Consider the following 19600-nt stretch of genomic DNA (forward strand, 5'->3'; position numbering starts at 1 on the left):
AACTTTGGAAGAAGAGAAATGTGCAACTAAATCAACATTAAACAATCAGACCTCTCTTACAGTTCACAGTTGAATGTGTAGCTTTGCAGAAAAGCACACTGAAGTAACAAATTAATGTAGCTTGGTTGGCTTTCTACTTTTCCTTTCACCCCCAAATAAACAGGACATCTGTCCTTAATTTCACCCAACTTCCACATAGCAGTACTTTTAATACTTGATTGAAAAGTGGCTTGTGATTGCCACCTAAGAAGGAGATAAATGGTAAGCACATTATGAAGTGTTTTCTACTGTTGAGATAAATATGCATACTTGCATGTTCTTCAGTAACAACTAAAAGAAAGTGGGAGAGGGAACTCGAAATGGAACAGCATCACAACTTCACCTTTTCATTTTGATAGGATCAACTCACGATAGTTGAAATGATAACCATACAACTGCTTATGCACATTTCCTTCTAATAGATGCCACTACACATCACATCACCGTATTTGCTCTAAAATAATTGTGTTAACCACGTATGTATTTGTGAGTACAAGAGACAACAAAACACTTAAGTTTGGACAATGTTTCATTTGTTCATGCTCATTTCTTACTTTCTTTGGCTTAAAAGTTATTTTCCAATCAAGGAAAGGGCACAGTAATGAATATATTTTATCTTTCATAATTTATTTTTCACAGCTTTTTCCTCTAGTTACATACCTGTTTTTAATACAATGTCTGGTTTCCTGTTTCAAAATCACTTCCTTTCAAAGAAAGCTCCTGGGGACATAAATCACAATGGTATCTGTAAATCAGTGTTAACACTAATATAATCTTTGCAGAGTCAGGAAACAGTGTGGAATTTTTATGCTACTGTTATCCATAACAGCAGACTAAAACTTAGACAAATATACCCTAGATTTATACATGTAGAAGTAAACTAAGACAAAAACAACAATCGTATTTAATTTTACGTTCCTGAGAAGTTTGGGAACTTCCAAAGTCTGGGATTAATAAATAAATAGAAAGCTTCAGGAAGAGGCATGCAAATTACAATAAATTAGTTCACATGAGTTTCCTAATTCATGTGTGGCTCAGCTGCTTTGTAGGAACACTAATTTTACTCTACACCAGTAAGACTGTTTTCATGTAAATAGATTTAATGAGGGAAAGTATCTAGTGTCATGGCTATGACTTTCCGTATCTAGTATTCTGTCATCCTAATAACCAGCATTTGTATGATTTCATACTGTTGAGACACCTCTGCTTTCTAAGATAAACTTTCCTGCATGTATTCTGAGACATTTTGGGAGACTATCTAAGCATGCCACAAGACCTTAACTTTGCCCCAGCCACTGCATTACATAAAGAATGTCTGTAATTGAAAGGTACTATGGAATCACACACCTAGGAGAGAATAACAAGTCTTAAGAAATGTATTTCCATTTTCAAGTAGACGTGTACAGTCCTACTTGTATTCCCTACCTAAAGAAAGCAGCTTAGGTAGCTCTAAGTTACATATTCACAGTGAGATGTAATGATAAGTTTGTAAAGGACTTAAAAGACAAAGAAAGGGAAATTGTATTAAAGGAGATTCAACCAATGACAAAAAAAATGTCTGTTTTTCTCCTGTAGAAAAGCTGCTAGACCATATGTAGCACTGCCTTTGCACAGCTTGTATCATAACCTGATTTGAATACTTCAGACAGTCTTCTTACTCATGTGCCTATTTCCAAAACTTATTTCATATTGCTTAAAAATTAAACTCCACTTCATGCTGATAAAGGTCAAATTCAGAATTCCTTCAACAAAAATAAATGTATTCTTGGTACAAGGTAAACAGTGTGTGGGTGAAACATGGATATACTCCTACCTCTCCAATACAGATGTTTTTGTTTTCCCACTATTAGCACTCTTCAAAGATGCATGACCTCCCCAAAAGTATACATTCTATGCATTACAGCCAGTCTGTGATACATTCTGACTGCAGTCACTCAGCAGCCTCCAAACGCCAGACAGCTTTTATTGGAGTCTCAGCTTAATCTTTGATTACCTCATTGACTTCCCAAATACATAAAGAGGCAATACTGTTCCATACCATTAATTAGCTCCATATCATTAACTTGAGACTCATAGCTACTCCGGCCTTCAGAAAAATAAAGGCACTTCTTCATTTAGTTACAAGTCCTTGCTACATGGTGAAAAACAGTATTTCTTAAGCACAGCAGTTTCCAGTAGTGCTTAGAAGTAAAATTACACTGCACAAAATAAGCAAAAATACAGTTAGTAAAAAAGCATGGAACATAATGGTAATTTCATAAAGTAGCTCTTACAGTTTATCTTTAAATCTAGATCACAGATTTTGAAGTTTCTAGCATAAACAACCGAAGATGACAGTGATCAATCACTAACAGCAGTTTGACATGATAAAGGAGTCCCTTAAGCTGAAAATGAATTAATGCTTATTACATTTAATCATATTTAAGGCAATTCGTTCTTTATGGAGAATATCACTTACTGAAGTTATTCACACAACTAAAATTTGCTACAATATTATTGCCACTTTTGCCAGGAAACATTCAAATTCCTCTCAGAAGTAAAAAAATAAAAAGTGTATTGCTCTCTATTTTTGTATTTCAGTGTGAAATACTGCAAGAGCCTGGAAGCATTTCATACTTTCTAGTATGCTCATGAAGAGTTCAATGAGAGTTGTATTTCACAGAATTACTAGTACAGCAATGATGCTGTTTTTATTTCAATATTTATATACAGAGCAACAGCTGATAACAGTTCTCATCTGGAGAAACTGGAGGCCTTAACTCTTGAGTAAAGTAAATTATGGCCAAGGAAATACCAACTAACCTTCTAGACTTAAGAAAAAACTAAGATATAAAAAAGGCTACATAGTTTTTGTTTGCATTTCTGGAGCCACTGGCAGTCTATTTAAAAGTCAGCCTTATTCTGTGCTAATAGCAGAGTTCTGCACTCTTGGCCTTATCTGTTTGTGAAGAACTAGCAGATACTTATCTGCCACAACTGTGGGACTAGCTCCAGATGGGAATAAATTTTCCTTTCTCAGTATCAAGCAATACTTTAAATTTAGAAGTCAAGATGTTTCTTAAATAAAATAATGGTTAACATGTCCAACATTGCTTCTGTATCCTAGTTCACTTCCACCAGAAGCCACGGTGATTATCACTGTTCAGTGTAAACTCAACAAAATCTTGTGTATATTGAAATACCAGTAACCCACAATTCATAACTGCAAAATTATTTTTACTTGCTACTTGAAGTTAAATATAAAGCTACTCTGCAGAATATTTAAGGATATTAATTGTGGTTGCTTAATGCAATTGGTTGCTCTGTACCAAGAGATTACTCTGTTGCACACTTAATTTGCAATTTACATTTCCATATGGCTGAGAGATGTTTTGAAAAATTACAGCACCTGGCATATTTTTTTTTCCCGTGCAAATTATAAATGCATGATATGAAAGTATGAATCATCCGCTATATCTAATTCAAGTTAGTGATCCAATGAGTGCAATCATAAATGTTAATTTTTTTTTTTTTTTTTTTTTAACTTTAATTTTCAACCTTTTCTATGTCATTAAAACATTTTTATCCTAAATAAATATGCAAATGCAAGGTAGCATTAGAAATTATTTCAAATAAAGTGAGCTAGCTCATAAGTGAAACAATTCATTTAAGCAGACATCACATGCTAGTATGTGCTGCAGATTCTGTCAGTGGTAATGACTCACACCGGGTAGCTACTTGCTAAAGAAATCTTATTCAGTATGACTTCACACCTCTGAAACTACTGCCTATGAAGCAGATACTAATCAGTACTCTACAGAGCACATAAGGTACCCGCAATAACTTGATCAGTTTGGTTATTTACTACCTAAAACTGTAAGTGAAGTACTGATACACAATATCTGATTTACAGCATCTTTTTTCCACAGAAACAACTGTCAAGTTATACAGTATTTTTCAATAGTGGAATCCATCTACTTGGATAAGATGGATAGAAACATAAACATCGGAAAGACAATCTTATTTTGAAATGCAGTAGAAAAGATAGCACAAGCCACCCTTGTCTGCCATACTCTTTGGCTCTATACATTGTTATACTCTTACCTGTATAGCTTGTAATTAAAAAACAATATATATTTTTCCAGCTGTGAATGCTTACAAAGAATAAGACATAGTTACTGTATTTGTATCTCTTTTGTTGCATTATAAGTGCCTGATGTTCTGGCCAGCAGAAGTACTAGACATGCATTTCTTTGTTTCAAAACAATTCTAAAACTTAATTAACATTAGAGACCTGTCCTTGGAAGATGCAACTACAGAGATAGTGTTCTATAAACACCCAGGGAAAGCAACTCAGTATGTTTGATTCTTAGTTAACTACGAAAAGCATTTCAGTTTATGGATATCAATTCAAAATTGTAAATAAAATACCAAAGATTAGAAGTTAAATCACGGAATCGTAAAGCATGTTTTCTTTCAGAAGTACTACAAAGTCCTAACTGAGCTCTGACAGTTACAAAAAACTAGATACAGAACATCAATCTTATTAAGACCAAACAAAACGCAAAAGGAGGTAGAAGGAGGAAAATTAAAGGTAATTTGCATAAACACAAATGCAATCACACTTACTGCTTAAAAGACAGAATTTGTTTGCTGCTATACAAGCCTTTCTTCTCAAGGGTTTAATTTTGGCTTTTCAGGTTTAAAGTCAATCACTTTTTGCCTCCCCAACAAAAAGACTCACTTTCAAATACATTTCTTGTTTGCACTGATTTGTTGCAATTGTTGGAACAATTTTTCCTTAGAAACACCGTGTCAACAACTCCCTGCCCCCTTCACTTCACCCCTTCATGCAGATCCATGCAGTTGACTTTTATCCTTCTAAAAACCCAAGCAACACCCTGTGTAGGACACTATCTCAAGGCTTCATTGATGTACTTGAGAGTAAATGCAGAGTTGATCCACTTTCTATTCATGTAATAGTGAATTCCCTTACTGCCCAATTAATTAATGTGTCATTATGGCTCTATGTTTAAAGACAATATTATAAATATTTGACTAGCTAGAGTATTCACACAGGCCAAACGTACAAGATTTTTGTCTCAACAATAGGATCATGCTACACAAATTCTATGAGTGTGTATCAAAATCAGATTGGAATTATATATCTAAACCCTACTTTCCAAACCTTAGCTCAAAGTGGAAAATCTGTTTTAGATAGCAACATGAACACTGATGAAGGTCAGATCATCTTCAGTATTCCTTGTGATACATATTAAAGTGCTGAGTAAACGATTTACTAAACTTTCATAGTCCTAAACAAAAGACAAGTTCTCTTTAGTTAAGACAATGCCGTTATAAGATAGCAGAAGACTCAGGTAGGGTTTCTACTGTCATGTTACAAACACTCTGTTGATTCTACCAGATCAGAACTCTTCAGATTACTATCAGTAAGAACTTTCTCATGAATGTTTTGAACCACTAGTGTTATGAAGATACAGTACTGCTGTACTCCTCGTGCCTTTATCTTTAAATCCCAGTTTCAAAATAATTTCAAGAAAATCTCAGGAGGCAGCTTTAATAACGTCTTTGAAGACAGACAGTGAAGAGAGCCATGGTAAATTTTAACTGAAAGGGAAAAGCTACAGCATAGATGTATCCCCTGTGCACCAGAGAATCTAGTGGTAAAGAGGTAACTGAAATTTGCGTAGGAGTTGAGACAAAGTTGATACCTTGGATATGAGAATGTAAACAAGACAAAGTTAAGGAAGTCAAATTTTGTGAACTCTGCTGTTCATAAAATTATTCCTGCTTTTACAGCTTGAATTTTGTTGTAATTCTAATGACCTGTCAAAGATCTCAGAGAAAAAACTATTTGCATCAGAACTTGGAGAAAACAAGTTTCACATATTATCTAAGTATAATAGAAACGATCTAGAATGCTAAAAAACAAGATAAGCATGCAGAGTGTATGTAGAACAGCTTAAAATAATGGAACTTGATTTTCAGAAACACATTCTGTTGGAAGCTTTCTGTCTACTCATTTTCCATTCAGGTTTAAAACTTAAAAGGAGCCATTTGTTTTCTGAAAAGGCTAAGATCCCCTCTGATAGCTAGAACAGAAGACACAGAGCTTGCAGTGCAAAACAAAAACCCTCATCTAGAGACCCAGATCTACCCTATTAATAGGTAGGAGATCATGTTGCTATCATAAACACATGAATTGTTTACCCAATGTGTTTATTTGTGATACAAATGATGCCGTTCCAGCTAAGCACTCAATATTTCAGTATCGCATAATCTTGTACTTACATGGAGTAAGTATCCATTACTACTTGCAATGCTCATTTAGTCTGCTCAACTGACTGCTTAATGAGGTCTGAGAAGTAAAAGCCTTATCTCTAAAAAGCCAGTGCAAGAAGCAGCATGTGTGCATGCTTGTTTTTAAAGCACAGAAAAGTACTTGTCTACCCATGAAATTGAATTAGATTAAGAGCATTCTGAAGAGTATAAATAATGAAATATGGATACATCTTTTTTTCTAATAATGGAAAACTTGTTTTTATTTGTTGAATATTTTGTTCTTAGAAATTTGCTTTGTTTTTCTAAGTATAATTAGGCCTTCAAAATATCTTTTAGAAGCTGTGCATTCTCTCCTCTCCCCCCCCCCCCACCAAATAAGTTCCTTAGGAATTCCACACTGTAATAGGTTTCCAGCAGCTTTTAATAGCTCTTTTGGAGTGTTTATGATGAGTCACATGCATCTGTTTCATCTCCAGAAATACAAAAATGGGACATCAGCTGCATTCACACAAGTTGTAGTGATGACTAGCATGTTAGTTAGAAGTTTAAAGGATACTGACAGCAAATGCTATATACCTCCCTTTCACTCACTACTCATTTGTAGGTACCTGCAAAAGTCACTAAGCAAGCCTGTTACTGTTAATAACTGCTACACCATCGTGGCCAAATGCAAGTTAAACTAATGTATTTCAATTCAGAGATGGACAAACTGGGTCAGATAGAAATCCAAAATTTCCATTTAGATTACTCACATTTTACCTTGTACCTTCACTGAAGCAAGTCACTGGCTCTCAGCTGCTAGCATTTGGTATGTAATACATTTCAAATTGAAACACAGATCCTACATGGCAAGAACTATGTTGACTGACTGAAGAAACTTGTTTTTCTTTCAAAAGCAGCATTCTATGAAGTTATTTGTCAGATAACTGAAAGACACCACTTCAAGCAGAATATTTTTACAAAGAGTCATTTCAATGCTTTAAACTAAGTTGATGCCCAGTTTAGATTCACTACCAAAAAAACCCAAAAAAACAAAAAAACCCAACACCCATATTTTCAGTGATCCTGCAGTAAACAGAGCACTTAACCTTTTCTCATACATGTTGTTACTTGAAGATCAGCATACAGCAATTCTTACATTTGTACAAAGGTCACTGGCACTACTCAAAGTTTCCTTTTAGTTGTCCTAGATGCGCAATAAGAAACTGAGTAATTGACAGTGACTCTGATGGGCAGAAAAGATCTGATTTCTGTTATTCTAACAACTGAAATGTTTGTCTCCATTTTCTTCAGTGTGTAAGACTGGGTGTTGGCCAGAACTGACAAGTTACTGTTTAATTTTGTGAAGTGTCATGATGAAGCACTACCTCAAAAAGGAAGTATGACAAAAAGCTGTTTCCTGATTTCTGCAAACGTGTGGCCACATTATGAAAGTGTATCTAACACAAGTTAGAGTCTGTTTATTAAGAAAACACGTTTTCCTCCACCTACTGACATAGTCATAAGTAAAAATACAAACAAAAATACACACAAAAACTAAAACAAGAATGTTTCTGTAAAATCCACATACTTTTCCTACAAATACTTGTTCTTTACCACTCACATACATTCAAATATGATTATATTTTTCATTTATGGTTTAAAGATGCCACACTAGTCTTCTCTTGCAATTACATCCGCATCAGCATGACACTGGTTGAAAGCACTTGGAGGGCCAGTTACATAAATTTTCCATACTGTTGCTGCCATTTCACAAGCAAATTGATTCAACTAATGACACAAAACAGCAAATTCCTTGACTACATGTAAACAGGGAAAGCCAGCAGTAGTTGAAACCAGGAGAACCTTTGAGCTAGAAAACAGAACTGCAGCCAAGTTGCCTAGAAATATAACTTTTCTAAAGCAAGAGAGCTGGGGGAAGCCCCTATTCCCAAGATACTTAAACTTTAAAAAAATTATGTTTTCCCCTTCTCCATCTATTCCATCTCTGTTCTTTCATCACGATTTGGAAGACTATGCAGCTGCTGTAACCAAGGACAATAAGCAGATGTAAAGAACAGGGCCCTGCTGATGGGTCAGCATAAGCCCATTTTTGAAGTAAGCCATTTCTTCACAGTGGAAAAATTTAAGCAACTTTTGAAAGAAACAGTCATTACTTTTGAGACAAGCATAAACTCTGAGAATGCATACCAATATCACTGTAAGATTTTTCTCAATGGATATTATTCAGACCTTTAGCTAGTTCATGATTATTGGCTATGTTTTCCTACACAGAAAGAAAGGAGAAGAGTTCTAGAACATGCTCCAGGTAACATTGTGTTAAGAGGTATAAACACGGCACAAAGTTTTCTTTACAAATAACTGCCCTAGCAAAGGGTTTACAACAGCAAGATAATCTGACAACATAGCAATAGAATTCAATTTCCTAGATAAGTGAGAAAACTCTAAGTGAACTAGCCATTCATTAATACAACTAATAGCTAACTTTTTATTAGTGTTTCAGGTTGCCCTAGTATGAAAGATTTTAGTGCTAGGCACTGCTGAGTTACTGGTTTAGAAAAGTTTTAGAATGCAGACGAGAAGACATAACGCCATATACACCTGAATATTACTGTCAGTTATCAAGAGAAGATAAATAAGAAAACTAAGTAATAACTAAAACCATGACGTTATTTAATTACCTAAACACTGACAGTATCAAGCATTTCATTCTAGAGTTTAACTATAGATATGAAACTGAATAGTGAGAAAAAACAAACAGGACTATAACCATTCTAACTAACTGTATTAGTGTGGGAAAAAAAATGTAGACATACCAAATGTTCCTAAATCATAGAAGGGCAAAGTGTAGCAAACGCTCTCCTAAGCACTGACTTTCTTTGTGCCAGGGTTTAACCAGTACTGCTGACATACCGTCATCATAAGTCTGAACTGAGGGAGCAGTTATCAAAGCACAGAAATACAAATAATATCAGGAATAGCAGGAGATACATGAACTAGAATTAACAAGCTTCAGAGAAGATGCATTTTCTCCAACAAAAGCTTCCCCATCTTCAGATAGAAGCATCTGGTATCTGACATCCCTGCAATAAGAACATTCACCTTGACACTTGGAGGCCAGCATTCTGCTCAACTGAACTGAACTTGGTATTTTTTTTCCTCCCAGACAACACTCCACTCTAAATGTGTCTAAATACGGTTGCTTGTTTCTCTTTAAAAACACTATTTACTTCTAGGTGGTTGCTTGTTGGTTCTTACCTACTGTCTTTTATTTAAAAAAAAAAAAAAGTATTCATTTGATACAACCCATCTGCGATGGCCTAAGAGTAAAGTAATTGGTCAGGAACAAGCAAAGATTATTTCCTCTATTTCAGCCAAGTGTACAGCTGCTAACTATTGACAATTCTTGATCCACTAATCAGACAGGATAGCAAGCTTCTTATTATGCTAGCTCATTTTAATTAGGAAAATATTTGCACAAAAGTGTAAGTATTGGAGAGATTTGAGTGGTCATTTATTTTTCACAGTTGGTATTAGATTAAGGAATTTTAACAAGCAGTTGACAGTCATCTTTTTTTTTATTTTTTTAAAGATAAGTATTATGCACTGATTATGTTATATAGCAGATATTATAGCAAGAGATACTGAAATAACAGGCAAGAAAGAAAAAAAAATTGAAGACAGCTGTTATAGGGGAAATTAACTTCATAGTTTCAATAAAATAGTAGTCATGTTACATATCTTTATTTACAAGTATGGTCTCATAGCACACATCCCACCACTGAAAGAACTGCAACAACAACAAAAAAGCTATTTTCAAAAGTGCTATAAAATTACTTAGTGATAGTTCCAGGTAATAGCATTTATTCAGTACCTGCCCCTTAACAGCTGCTCTTTATAGTAATGAGATTCATGAACATTCAAAAAAGCTGATTACTAAACAACCAAGGATACAGTGCTGTAAATTTCCAGCCTTACTATTGATTATATCCCAGAATGACTGCATGAGGAAGTTGTTTACTTAAAGTCCATTACAAGCATAAGCTTACCACAGTGGAATGATGTAACATGACAGAAAGTACAGCAATGATAACAATCGCACGATTCTGGGCTACAGCAAATGAGCACAAGCATAGCAGCTGTTAATGCAAAAACAAAAGAAGAAAAACTGTTTACATTTACAAGACCTCAGGTACACAAAGACCTCCAACGAGATACCCTTCCCTCCACTTCCAACCCTTAAATGAGGTCTGGGGAAGGGTGGATCATGGCTCCCCAGCCCTTCCAGTCACTACGGTTCATTGCTTGCACCTGAGCTCCCCTGGGTTGGCCTTGCCTTCCTACCAGGTGCTCAGTCACTGTTTCAGGCCATGACTTAGCACTTCCACTACACAGCAGCAGATACTGAAAACATGGCTTACCAGATCATCAAGCTAGGAAGTAAAAAATGAAAATAAAAAATGTTGGTATCTGTTCATACAAAGAACAAGACAGCTAGCCAATAAAGTTCCACTGATATGCAGAAGAACTGACTCATAAGCAGCCTCTTGGCTGTGTTTAGCAGCAGAGGAATGTTTAGTTGATTAGTCCTCTATAACAATAAACAAGAACTATTGAAAAATGTGGAAACTACTGTTGAGGATGTCAGGGAGCATGACATAATTGATGTAAAGCCTGAGACCCCCAGTTAACCAAATGATGAAGTACACAATTTAAAATAATGGCTCTGTTGTAAAAAGCACTAGGATTTGTTCTCAATTATGTCATCATCATCCTTATCTGAACATTCATACGGTTAAAATATTTTTAACTTTAGTCTCTTCAACCATAAACAAGTGTCTCTGTGACTACATAAGCTGATCTAGTGACTCATCGCACTGAAAAACTGATCTCACAAAAGCTACACAGAAAATAGGTGCTGTATTCTGAAACCTACATTTTTGCAGAGTTGTTTTTCTTTCGTAAAGGAAATCTGTATGAAAGGACATTTTGTAAAAAACAAAACAAAATAAATAATTAAAAAAACCAACAACAACAACAAAAAAGAAACCCTAAAAGATATACTCCAAAGGAAGCACTGTAAAAGTTCCTACAGCATACTCTGCTGTTGTGTTATTTAGGTGTGCCTCAATACAAAGGATCACATGAACTCATTCTGGTCAGTTCAGAGTTCAAGCAGTGTGACATCGTTATTCTCTGTAACAGAGTGACTAATTTTTTTTTCCCGATAAGACAAAGGCAACATTGGATAAGTGCTGGGTACAAGGATGCATAACCTTCCTCAGACTGAACGTGTTCACAGATGATAGTTGTTTAGCCAGGCACTAAACAGAAATAAGCACATTTTTCTTTTGCCATAGAAAAAAATCCAAGAAGCATTGTTTTTTATATACAATGTCTGTAAAATTCAGAGAAGCTGAGCTGCTCCAAAATCTGTATATGCACAATATAAGGAAAACTATTTCTAATGCATAAGCAACTTCAATCCACACTCAAGACATGCACTGTCAGACATACTCACACCTGCCTAAATGTCCCTCAAGTCCCAACAAAGAAACGAGATCATTAAATTATCCCCTGAAGAAAGACTGGAAAACTACCAATAGCTTTCTCATTCTTCTTCTGAGAAAAGGACTCATAGACTTCATAGAAAAGGACTGTTTCATAGTAGGTTCAAATAATGACACACTTTCCTTTGATTGTGAAAGGGTGTAGCAGTCAGATCAGAACAGAATTTGAATCTACTAAGCTAACTCGTTATTTTCCCTACTCTTACAAACTCATTGTCTTAGCAAAAATACTACCACCAATTTCTCAGTAAGCTCTAGGTACAGATTCTTATCTGTAGATATTACCTTTTTGCTCCCTCCCCCCCCCCCCTTTTTTTTTTAATAAGGATAATACTTTTTTTTTTTTAATAAGGATAATATTTACCTTTTTTTTTTTTTTTTTTTTTTTGAGTCATTCTGTGAAGTCGTTCTGTGCAATTTTTTCATATGTGTATTGTTTCCAGAAAACAATAAAAAACAATAATAGGGCATGAATACAATTTCCACCCCCCTTTTTCTTAAAACCTAAAAGAAAATAATCACCTGGAGAAGAGAATCTTTGTTATGGTCTAGAATTGTAGGATAAATATTCAAAATATAGAAAATGAGAAAAGTAGAATTCACCTAATTCAGTTAACTGCTTCAAAAAGGGAAAAATGCTTCTGATAAAATACAACAACAGCAGCAAAAACAAACATAAGCAAAGAACAAAAAACCCACAACACTTTAGGAAGCACAAACCTAAAAAATGGATTTTTGTTTTTGGTATTTTTGGTAAGCCTAGCCTGGAGCAAATCACTAAAGGCTTGTTTAGATTCAAAACAGTATTCTGCTGTTTTCTAATTTACCTAAGTTACTTTAATGAATAAAATACCTTGACATACGTTGACTCTGTACCTTTAATGTATAAATCTTATATCAATACCTCATCTAGCTCCAGTGCTTTAGACTTTAAATTAGAGCTAGACATAAGTAAAGGTCAACTATAGGTCTTCTGTGAAAGAAGAGATCATTACATTGTTAACATATTAAACATAATTTTTTTTAAACAATAGGTAGGAAGCTGTTAGCTTCCTCTTCCTATGAATAGCTACAGACAAAACTTGTAAGCTTATTCAAAATACAAAAATATAAAGCCTAATCAGTGGACTGTTTTGCAGCTGTGTCATGGCTACAAAAAAAAATGTAACCATAGAATCATCTTGAAACAGCTGTGAAGATGCCTAATTTGTAATCCTTATTCACTTATGTAAATGTTCATAATTAGCTGTTTTAATTGACATTTGTGACACTATTCATGATAGCAACATAAAACATTGCTGTTTTAATGGTCAATTAAGATGAAAGATAAGATAATCCAGGAGGGCAGATGAGACAACCTGAAGACAGTCTACAGCATTACACTAGTAGAACGATTCTGGTATGTTAACTGTAGAGTGGTTGTGCTCATGATGTAGAATTTTTGGATGAAATATAGGATATGCATCCCTGTAATTTAGCAGTGTTTTCTTTCTGTGGTTAAGTCAAATACTGTATATATTCTCTTGTTGTAGTATGCAGAATAATTCCTGTATAAAGAAAAATTAAAAAATCCTCCCTCCTACAACCACCCAGTTACATGGTTAGGACAAATATTTCAAGTTTGTTAATTTACTTCTTCAATACTAGAAACCTAAAGAACAGAATATTTCTCAAGGATTGAAACCTGAGTAGCTGGTTTAGTCATAAGTTGACTTCAGTTGTCTTAGAATTACTTCTCAGAAGCCTATGCTTTCACTGATAGATGAAAATTCTGTCACTGGATTTATAAAATCTCATATATCTTTCTCTCTTTTTTTTTTTTTTTTTTTTTTTTTTTTTTTTTTTTTTTTTTTTTTTCCCCAGATATTTTTGGAGTACATAGCTTCTGGAAACTCACATAGATGTATTTTTTTAATATGTTTGTAGGGAGGATGTTAGAAAGTTAAGTTTTTAGATTGCTGTATTAGCCAGTCATCTTGAAAAGCCTATTTTGTTCAAATTCAGATATAAAAAAGTACATGTTTGAGGGACATTCCTATCAGCCTATGATCATTTTATTGTAAGCTAACTGTCTGACTCACTTGTTGCAGTTAAGTGTTTGACTGAAATTACATTTAGAAACCAAGAGGAGAAATACAGCTACATAGCAGGAAACTTCTGCAGCTACACATTCTTACTGTTGTAAAATGAATTTTGCTAGATGTAGAGATATAAAATTTCTTAGATATGAAGCCAAGTTAAGAACATTTTGTACAACTTTTTTCACCCTCAGGCCATACCTAAGTTGCTCTCAGAGGTGGGCCAAAACACCACAGTGCAAACTGGTTGCCAAAATAATCCAAGGTTTGTTTGGTTGCCTTAAGTAGTTGTGGTTTTTTCCTTTTCTGGGGGAGGGGATGAGGTTGGGGAAGTGAGGGACTCTTTCATTTTAATTTCCTAACTGAGATAGTTGCATAGTATCACCTCACTTTTTGCTTAAAGTTGCCTGCAGAATTTATATGCTCATAAATTGTTGGTTCGCGTGTAGAATACTGGTTTTTCATTCTCAAATCCGGGTGAGGATTGGAGTGGAGTAGAAATAGGAATACTAACATTTTTAAGTATAGCTAAAAAATTGTTATTATTACAAGAAATGCCAGATTGTTCCACAAATCTCAGGCATGCTTTAACCATGTGTGTCAGCACAGGTGTATGGAGACAGAGATGGGAGAAATCTACTGTACAGGTCTTACTTGCACATTGAACACAAAAAGTTTTGCTGTGGAAGATGTGCAAAACTCTCTAGGGAATTCTAGAGAGAACATCCTCTATACGATAATAAAATGATAGGTTTGTACATAAATCTGGACTCCAAAGATTTTTGGGTTGCCCTTGTCCTCTTACAACAGACTGTGTCTGTTTCTATGGCTGTTTTCCTGGTAACTTAAACATACGTTCAGCTATGCCAACACAAAAAGCCTGTTCTTCTCTCATTTGTATAACAATTATATTGATATACAGGGACATGCATGAGGTCCAGCCAAAGGAATTTAGTTTTCTACATAAACTTCAGGCAGTTTATTTTGATATTATGAACCACAAACATAAACAGAAAACTCAGACTTTGAGGACTGGACTTCCCGAAGGTGAGGGGTAAAAAAGGCTTTCATTTGTGGTAACTCAATTTTAGCCAACATGCCACAGTTACCCTGTGCACTCAACATACTCCTAAAACAAAACGCAAAGGAACATGCTTCAGAAAAACCCCGTGGGCAGCATTGATATTCCACACATGAGATGCAGACCTTTCCTGCTCCCAGCATTTTGAGGAAAAAAACTAAGCCAAGCGCCTTCACAATGAACCCATCCTACTCGCTGGCTCTGTACTACCTAGCCCTGTACCAATCAGCCTTTTATTCACTCTTACATCTTTCCAACTGGAGTTCCTGGTCCCAAAGCTGCACCCCTACGACGCCATTTCCTGGCAAAGCCTCACTGCCCTTTCCGGCCGCCCGCCCTCAGCTCATGCGCACTACGTAAGCGCATGCGCAATAGCGGTCGTCTGTCCGCGCGCATGCCTAGATACGCTCAGCGTCTTAGGCGGTTGATTGGGAGTAGGCGTCTCGAGTACCTCCAGGAACTGCTTTAGCCGCCATGGGGAGACGCCCCGTTGTGGGTGCCGACTCTATGGGACCGTGAGGATACAGTCCTGACGAAAAAGGGGCCTCGTGCCGAGCCGGAGACGCCGAAAGGATGGAAGATCAGGCAGCTCCAGGCTCTGGGGGCGGCGACGAGCCCCCGGGCCCTAGCAAGATGAACGCGAAACGGAGCGGGCGCTCTTCGGAAGAGGAGACCCGGAATAAGACGAAGTTGGTGAGTGAGCGTGGGGGTGGGGGAAGCCTGGGATGGAGGGGCAGGCGGTCGGACCGGGGGGGCTGCTGGATTCTTTTTTTAGGAAGGGTTTAATAATAATCTGTGATGGTTTTTGGGTACTCCTTACTTTCGGGCCGGTGGTAACGGGAGAAAACGTGCGGGGGGTGCGCGGTGCTGGGAGGTGCCGGCTGGAAGGAGGGGCGCGGCGCCGGGCCGGGCGGCTGCGGCACCTGTTGCTGTAACCCGGGCCGAGCGGCTCGGCGCTGTGAGCGTGCGCTGTGCCGTGCGGGAAGCCGCGATGCGAGCGGTGTGCTTCACGAGTGAGCTCCCGAGTTAGTGCGAAAATAGTGTATAGCGTTACGTGCGTGTCAGGGAGATAAGGAGGCGTGTGTGTGAAGATGCTGGAGTTTTTCTGGTTTCTTTGTAAGGAACAGGTAAACTTTTGATTGCACCAGTCCTCCTTGGACCAGTACTGTTTATAAATCACAGCTGCTTTTTGGTCTTAAGTACTGTATTTCTTATGAACACGCACAGGTACATTTCAAAGCCACCAGTCCTGTATCTCAAATTATAAATGGAGGAGAAGCAAGAGAAGTTAATTATATCAGTGTTTACTTTGCTTACTTCAGTTACTTATATTTGGTTTAACTTTGAGTGAATTCGTTTTACCCTTGTCTTCAGACTGCCTTTCCAGAGAAGCACTTGGAGGCATTAATTAAAACCAGACCGAGACTTCACATTGATTAGAGCATTAATTATAAAGTTTTGGTATAACTTGTGCGAGCCTTTTCACAGGTAAAACTAAGTTAATATTTATTTGCTCCCACCTTGGATTCCTCTCATTAAGAGTAATGCAAAGGAGCCTTGGGCTGATCAGCTGGAAACTCATTTTTCTTGAAACCCATTAACTTGAAATGCACATGGGGAAGATGTTCATATGGGGCATCACAAATGCACTGAAAGTGACAATCGCTTAAAAGGAAGACAAAACGCTGAATAACTTGAACTTTGCTTATATTGAAGGCAACCATGTATATATTAACTCAGCATAAACAAATACTGTGGTTTATTTTGTTTTCTGGTGCTATTGGAAACAAACTCTCACTTCCGTGCACAGGATACATAGTATCAAAGTTTTTATGCTTAAAGTAACTAGCAAAGCTGCTTGTAGATGTTTCCGAGGGAAGAGATTTTAAAAAGTAGTTTTGTTTGTAGTTTTTGGATGCAGGAGACTCCTTTAATTTGAGGCAAAAAACTTGGACAGAAATCTTCCATTGCAGAGGAAAGAGCTTTGTCCTAATTGAAATCCGAAATTTTATAAACTTGTGTGAGATGAGCTCAAAATTGGATTGAGCAGGCCAGCTATTTCTATTGCATGCTCTCATCAGTTACTCTAGAGTCAGTAGGGTTGAATTTTTTGCTACTCTTAATGGGAGAAATATATCCCACTAGTACTTCAGTTTGTATGCAGACATGCTTTCGGTTTTTGAGGAGATAATTACACGCTAGCAACAACGTGAATGTGAATTGTGGTACCTTGCTTGAAGTCAGGGCAGATCTGTCTTTCAGAAGGTCAAGTGACTTGCTTCTGATGATATAATTGGGTGGATGTATTGACTGGGTGAGGAGATGTCTTATTTTGGACGTGATGTATGCAAACTCTGGATAAAGCTGTAATGAAGTGGGGTGTACCTTTGAGAAAGGATAAGGATGGAATTAAAGTGTATTTGAAGTTGAGGCAATGTGAGCAGACAGATTTATTACTTAATGGTAATGGTGTCTGTTTGTAAGGGAAGAACAAGACAAACCAGGAAAGGCATCATTCATTATATAGAAGAATAATCTTTTATAAATTTTGCATTTTTAAACATTGAATAACAAATTAATTCTGCTGAGGCTAGCAATTTCTTTTGGCTATTTGAGAGCTACCTTGCATGTACTTATCTTTACTGTGCAAATAAGAAGGATAGTTGAGACTTCTAAGAAAATCTATGCTGCTTGTACAAGTATGAAATTGTCACTGAGTTTGTAAATGAAACATAAATTTTGGTATGGAAATTTCCTTGGTTCACAGCTTATAATTTACAAATGTTCAATAGAGTTAGATAGATGAATCCACCTGTAGGTTGTTGGCTAGTGTTTGGAACTGTATGATGTACTTAGAGAGGTATGCCTCTTTTCAATAATCGCAAATATAAAGTGGCATACTGAAAGGGACTTTGTGGGACAGGGTGTGTAGCTACATATAACACCAGATTTATTTTCAGTGTCTGGCATCAGGCCTTTGGAAGAAGGATGAAGGGGAATGATTTTTATGTGGAATGTCTTAAAGTTCAACATGGCCAGGTATAAATTCTTGCATGCGTGGGTTGGGGCACAAATACAGACTGAGTGGAGAATGGATTGAGATTAGCTCTGAGGAGAAAGGTTTGGGGATGAAAAGCTCAGTGTCAGCCAGCAGTAGTGTGTGCTTGCAGCCTGGAAATCCAACTGTATCTTGGGGGTGGCTGTATTAAAGGAAACATGGGCAGCAAGTTGAGGCAGGTAACTCTTGTTCCTCTACTAGAGGCCACAAGGATGCTCAGAGAGCTGGAGCACTTCTCCTGTGGAGGCAAGTGGAGAGAGTGGAGGTTGTTCAGCCCCAGAGAAGGCTCTGGGGAGAACTTTCAGTATTTGAAGAAGACTTGCAGGAAAGCTAGGGACCCTTTATCAGGGTATCGATAGGAGAAGGGCTAATGTCTTCAACTGAAATAGGAATGGTTCAGGTTTGACATTGGGAAGAAATTGTTTACTCAGAGGGTGGTGAGACACTGACACAGGCTGCCCAGAGAAGCTGTGGATCCATGGAACTGTTCAAGGCCAAGTTCAGTGGGGCTTTGGGTATAACCAGGTCTAGTGAGAGCTGACCCTGCCTATGGCAGGGGATTAGAAATAGGTGATCATTAAAGTCCCTTCCGTCCCAAACAGTTCTATGATACAGTTTTCTGTAAGACAGCTAAGTTGATATTCTCACGTACAATCAAAGTTGAGCTGCATTAGAACTTTTTTTTTTTTCTGATTTGGGTTATTTTGAGAGTCATGTAAGTCTAATATAACCTTTTGAACTTGACAGAACTGTGGAGTGACAATTTAGCTCCAGATTTTGTACTAGTAGTGTGTGTGAATGGGAGTAATTTTTATGAAAACTTTATGTTCCAGGCAGCACTGGAAGGGCTCTGATTTAATCTTTTTTCATATCATTTTGTGCTAATGCAAGGACTAGAGGTGGGAATGAGTGCCTAGTGTTTCTGCCATGATTTTTGTTTATAATGGAATGGGCAGGAAAAAAATGAAATTGTTTTAATAAGCAATCATCTGATCTCATTCTAGCCCTGCGCATGGGCTAGCATAAGATAACAGCGAACAGCTACATATTTAACTTGGTTTGGCAACAGGCTTGTTTTGCCTATATAGCAGGCATTCTCTTAAATTAGTGGAAACAGACTAAATTAAGTTGTCAGAGAAATTGCTGAGACTTCTGGGTTTTAGCCCTTAACTTGGGTATTGTTTGCTGTGTCTAACACTAAAGTAAGTATGTAGTAACACTAAAAGAATTATTTAGGTTTTTTTGGCTGCGTAGGAAACAGGTGCATGCTCAAAAGTGTTGGGTCTGTTTGAATGTGGTTGTCATGGTGTAGCTGAACCCAAATATTTCTCAAGTCTTTTCAAGACTTTTCAAACCTTTCACATGAGGAGCTGAAGCCAGGCTTTTTACAAAAGTTCATATGATGAGAATGGGAGGCGGTGGAAAAGTGAAACAGGAGCGATTCTGACTGGGAATTAGAGGAAAAAGTGATTTGAAAGGTGATTAAGCTTTG

At 36.8% G+C, this 19600-nt stretch overlaps 1 protein-coding gene and 1 long non-coding RNA gene across 8 annotated transcripts in view; one reads left to right on the forward strand and one right to left on the reverse strand.

Annotated features, from left to right (window-relative positions):
• Positions 1–15390, reverse strand: part of LOC128075770 (uncharacterized) — a 59334-nt gene extending 43944 nt beyond the window's left edge. The window contains exon 1 of one of the 2 annotated variants that reach the window (XR_008204107.1): positions 15298–15390. This is a non-coding gene — a long non-coding RNA (uncharacterized LOC128075770). The remainder of the gene's footprint in view (positions 1–15297) is intronic. The other variant, XR_008204106.1, reaches the window with a different exon arrangement.
• A 78-nt stretch (positions 15391–15468) lies between these two features.
• DIAPH2 (diaphanous related formin 2) overlaps positions 15469–19600 on the forward strand; it is a 146510-nt gene continuing 142378 nt past the window's right edge. For 2 of the 6 annotated variants that reach the window (XM_052672766.1, XM_052672768.1), the window contains exon 1: positions 15469–15743. In XM_052672766.1, coding sequence (XP_052528726.1) covers positions 15624–15743 — 120 coding nt within the window. In that variant the 5' untranslated portion in view covers positions 15469–15623. The remainder of the gene's footprint in view (positions 15744–19600) is intronic. The other 4 variants (XM_052672769.1, XM_052672767.1, XM_052672771.1 and 1 more) reach the window with 2 other exon arrangements.

Source organism: Tympanuchus pallidicinctus, unplaced genomic scaffold (genome assembly GCF_026119805.1).
Source record: "Tympanuchus pallidicinctus isolate F22 unplaced genomic scaffold, pur_lepc_1.0 scaffold13, whole genome shotgun sequence".
Classification (NCBI taxonomy): domain Eukaryota; kingdom Metazoa; phylum Chordata; class Aves; order Galliformes; family Phasianidae; genus Tympanuchus; species Tympanuchus pallidicinctus.